This window comes from Mus caroli, chromosome 11 (assembly GCF_900094665.2).
Source record: "Mus caroli chromosome 11, CAROLI_EIJ_v1.1, whole genome shotgun sequence".
NCBI classification, from domain to species: Eukaryota; Metazoa; Chordata; class Mammalia; order Rodentia; family Muridae; genus Mus; species Mus caroli.
In genome coordinates, this window is record NC_034580.1 from 106,066,958 (window position 1) to 106,079,557 (window position 12,600).

The window sequence follows — 12,600 nt, forward strand, 5'->3', positions numbered from 1 at the left end:
ATTTTGTTCAGAAATTACAATTCTAGTTGTTAGAATACACGTTTCTCAAAAGAAGAGTAAAATCATTATGTCTTATGTTCTTTTTTACTTTCCAGAACCTTCTGGGGTATAGTTAAAAATCTATATTTCACACTATTTTTTCTTTTCTTTTCTGAGGGATTCTTGCACTCTTTAGCAGAGTCTATGCTTTCCAACCTCATCTAAGTTCGGAGCGCTCAGGGCGTCGGACGTTCTCAGTCTTTCTGCTTGAACGTTTTCATCTTCATCTATAGGTTCCTCTGGATTTGGCTGACCTTTTAGGCTTTGTGGAGCTATCCTGTGGAAAACAAACGAGTTACACACTGTCCTCACATTTTCAATGCTTATTTCCCATTCGATTTTACCAGTTTGCTTTTTTTGTCCCCCAGTAGACTGGTGGTGATTGCCACTCTCCCTGCTGCCTCAGGCTTGCATGAACCCGAATCCCACTGACCAGAATCTCTCTCTCGTGATGTGGTCCCTAGCCTTAGAGCATCTTTGACGTATAAGGCCAGTGTTTGCCAGCATATCATCAGGTGCCACCACTCCCCTCCTAAAATTCAAGTCATTTCTACCACCACCGGTTGCTATGGCCCTATTTCCGTCACATCAGATGTTTGTTTCAGCATCTTTTACTGCTCATACTTTCCAAAGTCCCTGTGTAAAACCCCCTCAACTCAGTAGTCAAATCTCCACTTCCTGTCCCTTTTGCTCAAGAATGTAAATCACCTCAGAAGGGAGAATGGCATACTTGCATAGTCTTCACATTTTTGAGAAATTGAAGTATTTCTCTGCTAGTTAGTGGTGGGTCATAACTCTTAACAGTAAACTAGAAAACCATTGACAACAATGCCAGTCATTACATTGCTTGCGTTGCAAGTAGAAATCCTTATCAACCAACTGAAAGTGCAGCCACCACAAGAGAGATACGAAACTGTGACCTCACATAGGAAATTAACTGTCATCCTAACCTGAAGATGGGATCCTTCCGTACTACACTCTTCCCATACTTCAGTTCCAGGCATCTCAGAACAAAAATGAACAGCAAAGTATGAATGTAAGGCTAGGAGCAAAGAAAAGGGTTTATTTAGGCATGAGTCAATGCAAGTTGAGTTTTTAAGTAAAATTGTTGCTTGCGTATTTATGGGTAATTTGGTAGCAAATTTTTATAAGATAGGGGGAACATAAAATACAACGATTTAAACTATTGCTTCCCTACTGTTCACAGCTCACACATTACAGCCCAGTGAATTCTGTTCTGTCTTTAAAATGACCCATAGCACAACTTGTTCTTTCTGCTGTGTTATGAACATCCGGATGCAGGTCATCTTCCTTTCTCAGCTTGGAATGCATTCCCACACTGTTTCCCTCTGCCCCTCTTGTCTGCTCTTCTTATCCCAGAAACTGCAGTTGTGCTTTCTGCGGCCAAGTTTGATCACTGCACATTGGTTGAAGCCACCCAGTGGTTCCTGAACCACTCAAAGTTGCATCAAAATCCCTGGAATTCTGTAGAATTCCATGTGGACCAACTCTGCTTATCTCAAATGTTACCACGTTACTGTATAACCTTGTATTGGTTAAACTTCTTTTTCTTAGATGATCCTGAAGGAAGATAGGACCACTCTTGCCACTACCTACTAGAAGGTCTTTTAAGTCTCTGCTGACTATCTGTGGTGGTTAGAAAGAGAATGGTTGTCCCAGCTCATATTTTCGAATGCTTTGTCCCCAGTTAGTGAAAATGTTTGGGAAGGATAAAGAGGTGTGGCCTTGCTGGAGGAGATGTGTCACTGAGGCTTTGAGGCTTCAAAAGCCCACACCATTCCCAGTTAGCTTTAAAAAAAATCTTTCTTGTGCTTGTGAATCTGATATATCTCTCAGCTATTATTCCAGTTCAGTGTCTGCTCACATGCCACCACGCTCTCTGATGGTCATAGACTCAACCTCTGAAACTTTAAACCTCCATTAAATGTTTTCTTCTATAATTTGCCTTAGTCATGGTGTTTTCTATAGCAATAAAGAGTAACTAAGACACTTTTCCACCTAACACAGTATTTACTGTTTATTTAGTTCACCTATATACTTCTAGATTATAAACCCCATGTGGGCAGACTTGGTGTTTGTTATTGTGCCTAGAACATTATAGACAGATAGTATGGAAAGACAGTAGCTTCTGTCATCCTTAAATCTAAAATAATCATGTTTCCCATTCACTCATGGTTAATTCTGTCTTTTACTCATATTTTGGAAAATCCATACTGCATCTGATTTTTACACTTTCTTATTTAGAGACATGACCGTATAAAGAATAAACAACCCAAAATTAATACTATACTGAATTCTTAACTTATTGTATAAATGCACACACCCAAAAATGTATCCAAAGACTAAAATTCATGTCTGGAAGCCATCACTTTATCTAAAACTGTATTTAAAACACTTTCAAAGATACCAAACTTCAGACAAGATCACATAGTTATAGCAAAAAATATGAATCTATGTATAGGGTATGTAGTGAGGCAGAAAGTCTTACTATTAGGCATAACAGAAGATCAACCGCAGATAAACCATGTTTAATCTCTTCAAATTCTATGTAGTACTGATAGGCTCTCTGAAAAGAAAAATAAGTAGCTAAATATATTTTTCTTCACAGTTCGCATTTCAATAATGTTTTGCACATTGACCATTTTCTTCATAGTTCTGTGTACACTGATGACATGTGCCCTAGAGAAGAGAGGAGCCCCCTACTAAATACCTTTTCTCAATATGAAGATAACCTATATCTCTTCCATTAAAAAAAAAAAAACTTCTGTCTTAAAATAAAAACATTTATTGAAAGCAAAACAGAGACCAGTGCTTACATTATATAAAGTTCTGGAATGAAGCTATTTGTCCTAAAGTTTCCCACATAAATCCATTCACAAGATCTGTCTTCTCTCGGTGATGGTTGTTTTCTCAAGCAAAACTCATAGCCCTTGACATTATTCTTTTATCATCAAGCAGTTCTAGAGGAAGCCTGTCATTACTCCTGACTCCCCTATAACAAGTCTAGATTTGTGTGTGATGTCTACTTCTGTCTTAGAAGAAAAATACTAAGCAAAAGGGCCAGGTGCGGCCATAACTTGCAGGCTATACAGAGAAACCCTGTAAAAAAAAAAAAAAAAAAAAAAAAAGCAAGCATTTTTGTGGTGGACAAGTATCTCCCCTTCTCCCTAGAACACAATTAATGAAACTTGTAAAACTTGGTATGTCAGGCTTAAAGCCATTTCATCGAAAGTTATGAGGATTCCCCAAAACTGTGATCTCAACCGAGCTTCTCTTGGCGTGCATGATACTCAGTTTCTCTGACTCTCTGTGGTCTCTCTTCTCCCAAGGCCTTGGAGTTTCTCTGCAGGGCATGCTTATTTTTTTAATCACCCCCTAATTCTTACTCATCCTTTAGTGACATCATTTCTCCAGAATTCTTTGACTCCTAAGGGCACACAGCTTTGCGTTGCACGGTCTTCCCCAGCGTGTGGCCCGTTGCCATTGTAATCTTCAGGTCACTTAAAGCTCACTATGACTCGCTTGAGGTTGATCTGTCTTTGTTTCTGCTATGCTCTATGAAAGAAGAACTTGACAGCTTTGCTTATCACTAGCATGGAGAACGGTGTTTGATACACACCCGTGAGTAACTGAACAGTGTTGCATATGAACTTATCCTCTGTCATTCGGGAGCACCCATCGAAGTAGAAAGTTCTTTTGAAATCTGGCTGTAGCTTCTAATAGCATCCAATCATGTGTACCATTTTTGTAAAGGGCCTTCAGCATATCATTTTAACAGTTCTGCTGAGGCTTCTTTTAAGCATCGCCACAGCTGAACCTCAGAACATCTAATTATAAAGAGCAATACTTCTCTCCGAGCCCACTCACCCACCTTCTATTTCTGTAAATCTAGGCACAGACAATAGCTTCTATATTCAATTTCTTATGGAACAGTTGGTGACATTTCTTACCAATTCCAAGATAACCAGGAGTCCATTCAATGCAAAAGAAGGTACTAACATTGTGGCAGAAATAACCAGTGCTTCATTGAAGGAACTATTTGCAACTTTGTCAAACGTAATGGCTATGACCTACAGGGCAAGTCCAAGAATGACAAATGACACATCAAATGATAGCTTCCACAGTTTCCCACATAAAAATACAAATGTGTGGCCTTAACAATCCCATTTCTGAGACAAAAATGGAATGATTTTGTTAATGAAAATATACAGAAATGCTACCTCCACAATAGAAAGTTAACTTTATCAGCACATGTTAATTATGCATATTGTGTGTTCTACATGACCTTTTTTTTTTTTATAGGGGATGTTGAGTCTCGCGATGCTAAATACGCATTATCCCACTGAGCAGCTCCTCTGGCCTGTGTGATATTTGGATATACACATACAACATGTACCAATCAAGTTAAGTTAATTAGTATTTCTCTCACCTTATCATTTGTGTTTACAGTCTCTGAGTTAATCCTTTCTTGATTCCCAATGTGTGAGTGTGTGTGTGTGTGAGTGTGAGTGTGTGTGTGAGTAAGTGTGTGTGTATGTGTGTGTATGTGTGTCTGTGTGTGTGTCTGTGTGTGTGAGTGTGTATGTGTGTGTATGTGTGTCTGTGTGTGTGAGTGTGTGTGTGTCTGTGTGTGTGTCTGTGTGTGTGAGTGTGTGTGTATGTGTGTGTATGTGTGTCTGTGTGTGTGAGTGTGTGTGTCTGTGTGTGTGTCTGTGTGTGTGTATGTGTGTCTATGTGTGTGTGTGTCTGTGTGTGTGAGTGGGTGTGTGTTTATGTGTGTGTGAGTGTGTGTGTATGTGTGTGCGAGTGTGTGTGTGTGTCTGTGTTTGTGAGTGTGTGTGTGAGTGTGTGTGTGTGTATCTGTGTGTGAGAGTGTGTGTGTATGTGTGTGTATGTGTGTGTGAGTGTGTGTGTGTATGTGTGTGTGTCTGTGTGTGTGAGTGTGCGTGTATCTGTGTGTGTGAGTGTGTGTTTGTGAGTGTGTGTATGTGAGAGTGTGTGTGTGTATCTGTGTGTGTGTGTGTATGTGTGTCTATGTGTGTCTGTGTGTGTATGTGTGTGTCTGTGTGTGTATGAGTGTGTGTATGTGTGTGTGACTGTGTCTGTGTGTATGTGTGTGTGTGTGTGTATGTGTGTGTGTGGTGTGCACATATTCATGTTGATTCCACTGTGTAGTGGATCTTTAGAGATTATTTTTTTATGTGGATGGTTGGGAACTCAGCATCCAATCTTGGTTTATCAGCTCTCTGTCTCCTTTTCTAACTTGTAATAATCACTATCCTATGACTATTAGCACTTTCCTTAGCTTTCATGTCAGAGGAAGAACATGTGCTATCTGTGATTTTATATCAGGTTTCACCCAGTATAATGCCTTCAAGTTCTGCCCATTTATCTGAAAAGGACAGTAATGCAACCTATGGCTACATATTAATATATCCTTCCATTTTTTATCTGGCAATCTCTCTACATAGCCATCTGCCAGTTGTCACTTAAAAGTGGAGCCACTTGTTTGCTATTGCAAACAGTGAAACAGTAAAGACACAACACAGCTTTCTCTGTGGTATGCTGACCTAATCACCTTAATATTCACAGCCAGAAGTGAGGAACCTCAAGACTGTACTCTGTTCTGGATGTATTTATTGACTTACATCCCATCCAAAGCCATGTACGGGCTTTCTTTTCACTCTGTGTGCTTTGCCAACATGTTACTCCTGTGTGTTCTTTTACATGAAATAAATGTTATAACACTTGCATTTTCCTGACAGGAAATAGATTTCAAAATATATTTGCTACCTATTCTCATTTTGTTTCTGAGTAGCTACTCAGATCACTTGTTCATTTTTAACTGGACCATTTGTTCGTGTTGTTAAATTATTTTAGTTCCTTATACAGTGTGCCTATTAACTCTTTGTCTTTTAGTATATGATCACCAAAGTTACAAGAAACAAAAGTAAAATAAACAGATACATGGGATTTTGTAGCCTCAAAGCAAAATGGATTATCATCAGAGTAAAAAGATGACAAGGCAGATACAGTGTCTGGTGATAGAAACTCAGCTAACTACTCAGAGTGTTGGTGAAATCGTGGTTGTTAAAAAAGAATCTACAACTATTACTTTATTAAACCAGAATACTCCCTAACAATATTTTATAGACATTTGTCTTTATATACCCACAGATACGTGTAGACTTTATTCCTTATTCTAGGAAACATCTCTTCTCAATAAATGGAGACTACTACAAAACAACACAATCAATCAAAATGCAGAGTTGTGGAGACTCATTCCAATGGATACATCTACACCAGGATGCACCTAAGGCTCAGAGAACACTGTGGAAGAGGGACTAGAAAGATTGAAAAAGCCAGAGGATCAGAGGCTTTGCTGTGAGATTGTTTGTCCTAGTTACATCACAAGCTATGCTCGTTGTCAACAACATGACCACCCAAGCATGAGCTGAACAAACATGACATCAACTAAGATACCAAACAGTACAGGGCAAAACCTGTAAGGACTGGACCCTACCCATAGAACTATAAGCCACTAAGTAAAGCAGAGAACCAGAGAGCTGGTGCTCCGCAGGGAAGAGCACACAAATGGCTTTTCAATGCCAGATGGCCAGCCCTGAAAAGATACATACAGGTAATATGATGTGGACTGAACAGGTTGTATTTAGAAATATATGCATGAATACAAATACACAAATGCATACGGTAACGATTAATGAAAACAAGAGCCATGAATTTGAAGAAGAGAGGGGAGTAGTATGCGAGAGGGTCTCAGCTGAACTCCATTCAAAGTGCTATACAGGAATCCTTCTGAAACAACTGGCTTACTAATACAAGTTACATTTCCAGGTCCTTTCTTCAGGGTAATTTTAATCTGAAGTCTTTGAGAACAATAATCATTTGAATTTCAGGCTTTACTGGACTTGTGGGATAATTGTATATGCATGAGATGCCTTTGGAAGAGAATTCAAATCTTAAAACTAAGTGATGTTTCATGTATACTTTACATGCATAACTTTAAATGGTTCATTGGGAAGCTTAGTAAATTTTGTTGAAACCATCACATGAAGTTGGCTGTTGCAGTATTGTGATATTCTATCAGCTTTTAAAAAGTTGGCACACTGGATTTGAGTCTTTAAATTTAATCTACATTTTACATTTTTCCACTACCCAAGACAACAAACAACTGCGCTTAATAGTGTTCATACTTACAATAAGAAAGCAAATTGACCAGAGGCTGCTGTTTTTCCTCCTCTTGCCAAAAACAAATGATATCACATATGTCAAGAAGACCAGAGAGGCTGCACAGCCAAGTGCAAGAACAATCTAGGGATAATTCAGACAATGTCAGTTAAAGTGGAACATCTGGAGGAGATTTTAAATTTACATATATTTAAAAATATTGTATCATACTGGTAATCTGCATGTTGTTAAGTTTACCCAACATTCTCAAATATATGGGCAACCACCATTGCATTTTATTTTTAGTTACTGTGCAGAATTTGATCGGCACCATATTACTTACTACAGAAAACACAATTTCGCTTGTCATGTCAATGTTCAACAGTTTTGACGTGTATGATGTGAAGTAGCACGTGAGAAGCATTCCACTGAAGAGGCTAATGTCCACTACTGCCTGCCCACACCAGTAGGCTGAAGGGTAGAGGCCAGAAATCCACAGCTGGGAATCAGCTTTCTTCTGATGAGAAAATACAGAATGGACATCAGTTCAGTTAAACTGCAAGGTGTTTTTGTTTGGTTGGATTTCTTTTGTGGTTTTTTTTTGGGGGGGGGCGGTAGTTGGGGCTTATGTAGTTGGGGCTGGCCTGGCATTATGCATAAAGGATGACCTTTAACTTCTGATCTTGTTTCCATCTCCCAAATGCTAGGATTAAAGGCATGGGCCCTTCTGCCTGGTTTATCAGGAATGGGGATCAAACCCCTGACTTGATGCATGCTAGCTTGAACTACGTTCCAGCCTCTCTGGCATGGTTCTTTCTGCGGAGGGTTGTGTTGCAGCATATTTGATCACATTGTACAAACCCCTAGATGGTAAACTTGAAACGCATTGTTGTGGCATGGCTCAGCCCTAGCACACACCATTAATTCAACAAGCTTCCTGTAAACTGGATTAAATAAAGTCAGCCATAGGTAAAGTGACAAAAAAGCAACCAGGTGACAGGGAGTGAACATAAGAAAGCCTAGGAAAGAGAAAGGAGGGTCTTTGGGTTGAAGGATACTTAAGACAATATGAAGCAGAAAAAATAACTCTTTTCTTTTTGGATACTGGTGGAGTAGGAAGGTCAGCTGGGTGCTGTCTCTGCGTCTCTGAGCTAGGTAGCTTTCATCACAGAGTTTGGGTCCTGCATCTTCGTTTGGTAAATCGAACGTTTGGGGTTTTGTTTTAAAAGCAATAAGGTTGCTCTGAGTGTTCAGTCCTTTGTGCTTCTATGTGAATTTTAGAATCACTTTTTTAACACTGTGAAAAATACGATAACATCCTAGTGACCGATTTTGACAGAGTAGATGATAACCTTCGAATAATAGGGTTCTGTCAAATTTTATTCCTACCAGAAGTGTTACACTTTTTAAAAGTATATTATATAATATAGTACTCATATCAAGCCTATGGGATTGAATTTATTCTTAGCTCCACTCTCAGGCATGGTGTTAGAAAGTACTTGAATTTTGAATCTTGGAAAATCATATCAAATTCATGCCAAATTGTGTCAAATGTCTGCGTTTGCTCTAGTATCCATTTTCTAACTTTAAGTTAAGATAATACCCCAAATTCTGTTTGAGAAACTACCCTCTCCCATTCCAAGAGCTACTGGGACTTAAATAGTTCCTCCAGTTAATTACCTTAGATAACAACAGAAACGGTTCCCCATGCCTTTTTATCTTTTTTTCTTTCCTCGGTGTGTGTCAAACTAAGGTGTGGTCGTTGGAATTCTGTCATTTTAAATCATGAAGTGAGGGTTCATCTTCAGAAATGTCAAGAGTTGGTTTTGGACATTTTTTAGGGTCAGAGGCTGGGATCTGGCTGCCCCAGTAAGCTAAGGCTAGCAGTCCACCCTAATGTGCCAATCAAAGGGACAAGGAGTATCAAAAGGCAGAGAATAGGGATTTGTTCAAAGCAGTCACATCACAAAGACAAGAAACTGATTTTAAAAAAAAAAAAAAGGTCTAGTCAGGGATATTGGCATGAGGTTTAAGTTTCCAAAGAGGGTAAGTGGTTTGCATAGCTAAGCATGCACAGTGAAGGTGTGGGCCACTATGGACCCACCATAGTCTCAGCTCTACCTCTTCAGCAAGGTGGTAGGGTAAAGTTGTAAGAACTATGTGAAATCAGCCGGGCGTGGTGGCGCACGCCTTTAATCCCCGCACTCTGGGAGGCAGAGGCAGGTGGATTTCTGAGTTCGAGGCCAGCCTGGGCTACAGAGTGAGTTCCAGGACAGCCACGACTACACAGAGAAACCAAAAACAAAACAAAACAAAAAACAAAACAACAACAACAAAAAAGAACTATGTGAAATCTCTGGGGAACAAGACACTTTTCTGTCTGGAGTCAAGCATCAGCCTTTCCCTTCTCCTAAGATGATTCCTAGGGAAAATGTAATTCTTTAGAGGTCGTTATTTTACTAGTCTGATCACGTTAAGGCTGTTAGGGAACCCTTCTATTAAGGTAGCAGTGCCCCATGACTGGATGCCTTTCTGATCTCAACACAAAATGGGAGAGTCGCTTTCTTAGTGGGGCTTCCCTGTCTCTGCCTGTCCTTGTCTGGAGAGTGTCCTTGAACACAGGTGGCTGGCCCTGTCTGAAAAGTGACAGAGTTTCTGCAAGGTTGTGTAACCCAGCACACAGGTCCACTCTGGCTTCCTGCCCGCATGATAATTAGTTGCTGTATTATAACCAATCAGCCTGATTGCTTGATATCAAGACCAATTAGCCCTTTCCACCCATACCCATAAAAGGCCCTTATATACTCTATCCCTGAAACAATAAAAGTAGACTTGTCTCTCTGCAGTGGTCTCCAGAGGTCATTCCACTCATACTCCCCACTGTCCAATCCTGTTCTCCACTTCTGCTCCTTTTGTCCCCTCAGGTTGGTGGCCAACAGCCTTTGGGGAGACAGAGGGGTCACAGGAGGAAGATAAATGTTTGTATAATGTAGGCATAATGTTATTGAGTACTGTGTAAAGAAACCCTGATTATTCAAATGCTGGTTTCTGTGCCCTGTGTCTTGTTGCAATCCTTATTCTGAGATTCTCATGTCTCATGTTGTGTAAACATTGCTCCCCAACTGTTCCCTGAGTGGTCCATAAAGAAGCTGCTCAGCCAATGACTGATCAGGGAGAAAATAGGGACGGACTTCCTCCCATCCAGGGGAAAGGGAAGAAGAGAAAGGAAATAGGGACTCGCCACTGGGAGAGTCCAGGCAAGACCATGAGAAGACACCTGGAGACCAGAGGGCCAGATCAGTACTAGAGGCAAGTGTCACAGGACTTTGACTGGGAGGTAGCCAGATGGGCTTAGAGGATTAAAATAGAGTGATATCGCTCAGTTGTTGTGCCCTTAAAGCTTGTTAAATAAGTATAATAGTACAGTCTCGATTATTTGGGAGCCAGCTGGGTTAAGAGGAAGTCTGTAACACCTATTAAAAAAAAAAAGCTACTAACACTGTGAAAGCTACCAATCTCTTTTGCTGCTAATCCTGTGACCCTAGGCCGTCAGAGAGCAAGCTGTCACACAGCATTTATTTCATACACCTATTGCATGCACCAGCATTCTTGCTTTAGGAACAGACCCCTCTCCTGTTGGAATCACTGTTGCATGTTTGTTAGCAGTGGAGTTAATGCTCTCAATAATCCCTGATCCCTGGAAAGGATTCCATGAGATATCCAGTTATGTTCCCAAGCACTTGCTATTGTGAAACAGAAAGTGGGGATAGTCAATGTATGAAAAGCCCATGAGATATTAATCTACTCTTTGATACATATGGCACTTAAAAGATGGGTATCAATATTCAACTTAAATCATAGATTTCTGACCAACTTCTTCATGTGTGCCAAGTGCTGGGCTAGTGGGTCTAGTCATATAAGATATAAATTCACTTTATTTGCTTATCTTAAAAAAAAACCTATTACTGACATTGACTGTCTTGGCATTGTATACGGGTACATTTGTGGGGGTGGTTGAAAAGGCAAGATTTTTTATGGTAAATTCATAGTATGTTACTATTGAAAATAATTACATATTGTGTTTAAGTACCTGAGACCTACAGATCGAATTCCCTAGCCATGTTTTATTTGGTACACTGATGTGCAATACCATGTTAACCCATGAGTAATGAAAAGAACTCTAAATATTTTCTTGTTCTCATTACATGAGGTCAGTTGTGGGGGTTTCCAATAGTAATATTCTGTCTGCTTTTTTGAAATTTTTGGGTTCTAGATTCTAGATCTTTAAATTTAATCAATATATTTTAATTTTTGTAAAAAAATAAAAATAAAATTGTAAGGAGGGACCATAACAGTGAAAGAGCTATATAGAGAAAAATAATAGGTCCATAATAATAAATAGAAGTCTGTTAAAGGATTTTTAAGAGTCAGAGGATCAAAGAAGTCGGATGCAAGACTGTATCTTCTAGATATGACAGGGAAGCTGCAGTCATGAAATGGTAAGCTGCTTAAACAAGACCTCAGCAATGACAGCACGGGTTGTCATGGCAACAGAACAGGGTCACAGGGGTCATCTCACAAGGCCACTCCCTTAGATGAAGAGCTACAGGCTTTTTATTCATGGTTACAGAGACAGAGACAGAGACAGAGACAGAGACAGAGACAGAGAGAGTTTGAGAGAGAGAGTTTGTGTGTGTGTGTGTGTGTGAGAGAGAGAGAGAGAGAGAGAGAATTTCAATCTTCCCCAGGGATAAGACCTCGATAGGTTATCCAATCCCAAGTGGTCAGCCCTAAACCCATGCATGTAGGAGCAACACTAAGCGGTCTCAGCAGATTATATGTATTTATACATGCATTCCTATATATGCCTCAAAGTAAAAGAAAAGGAGATTATGAACTTGAGAGGGCATGGTAGAAGTTGGGGGTAGGGAGGGAGAAATGATGTAAATAATTCAGTATTTGTATAATGAAGTTTTCTTAGAAAAAAATTAATTACAAATTTAACAGATCATGCCACTAAAAACTAAAATAAAAGAAAGCCTTCCAGTGCTAGAGAGATGGCTCAGTGGTTATGAGCACTGACTTCTCTTACAGAGGTCCTGAGTCCAATTTCCAGCAACCACATGGTGGCTCACAACCATATGTAATGGGATCCGATGCCTTCTTCTGGTGTATCTGAAGACAGCTACAGTGTACTCATAATAAATAAATAAATAAATAAATAAATAAATAAATAAATAAATAAATAAATATATCTTTATAAAGAAAAGGAGAAAGCCTTCCAAAGCCTTCAAAGAAGAAGTAGAAGAAGGAGGAGGAGCAGGAGAAGGAGGAGGAGGAGAAGGAGAAGAA

The 12,600-nt window shown here is 39.6% G+C and overlaps 1 protein-coding gene across 6 annotated transcripts in view; it reads right to left on the bottom strand.

The window, feature by feature from the left end:
• Positions 1–12,600, bottom strand: part of LOC110305860 (ATP-binding cassette sub-family A member 6) — a 73,292-nt gene that overhangs the window by 13,076 nt on the left and 47,616 nt on the right. For all 6 annotated transcript variants that reach the window (XM_029484193.1, XM_029484194.1, XM_029484191.1 and 3 more), the window contains 6 exons: positions 7,592–7,765; positions 7,279–7,392; positions 4,011–4,130; positions 2,549–2,626; positions 990–1,081; positions 196–316 (listed from right to left, as the gene is read on the bottom strand). In XM_029484193.1, coding sequence (XP_029340053.1) covers positions 196–316; positions 990–1,081; positions 2,549–2,626; positions 4,011–4,130; positions 7,279–7,392; positions 7,592–7,765 — 699 coding nt within the window. The remainder of the gene's footprint in view (positions 1–195; positions 317–989; positions 1,082–2,548; positions 2,627–4,010; positions 4,131–7,278; positions 7,393–7,591; positions 7,766–12,600) is intronic.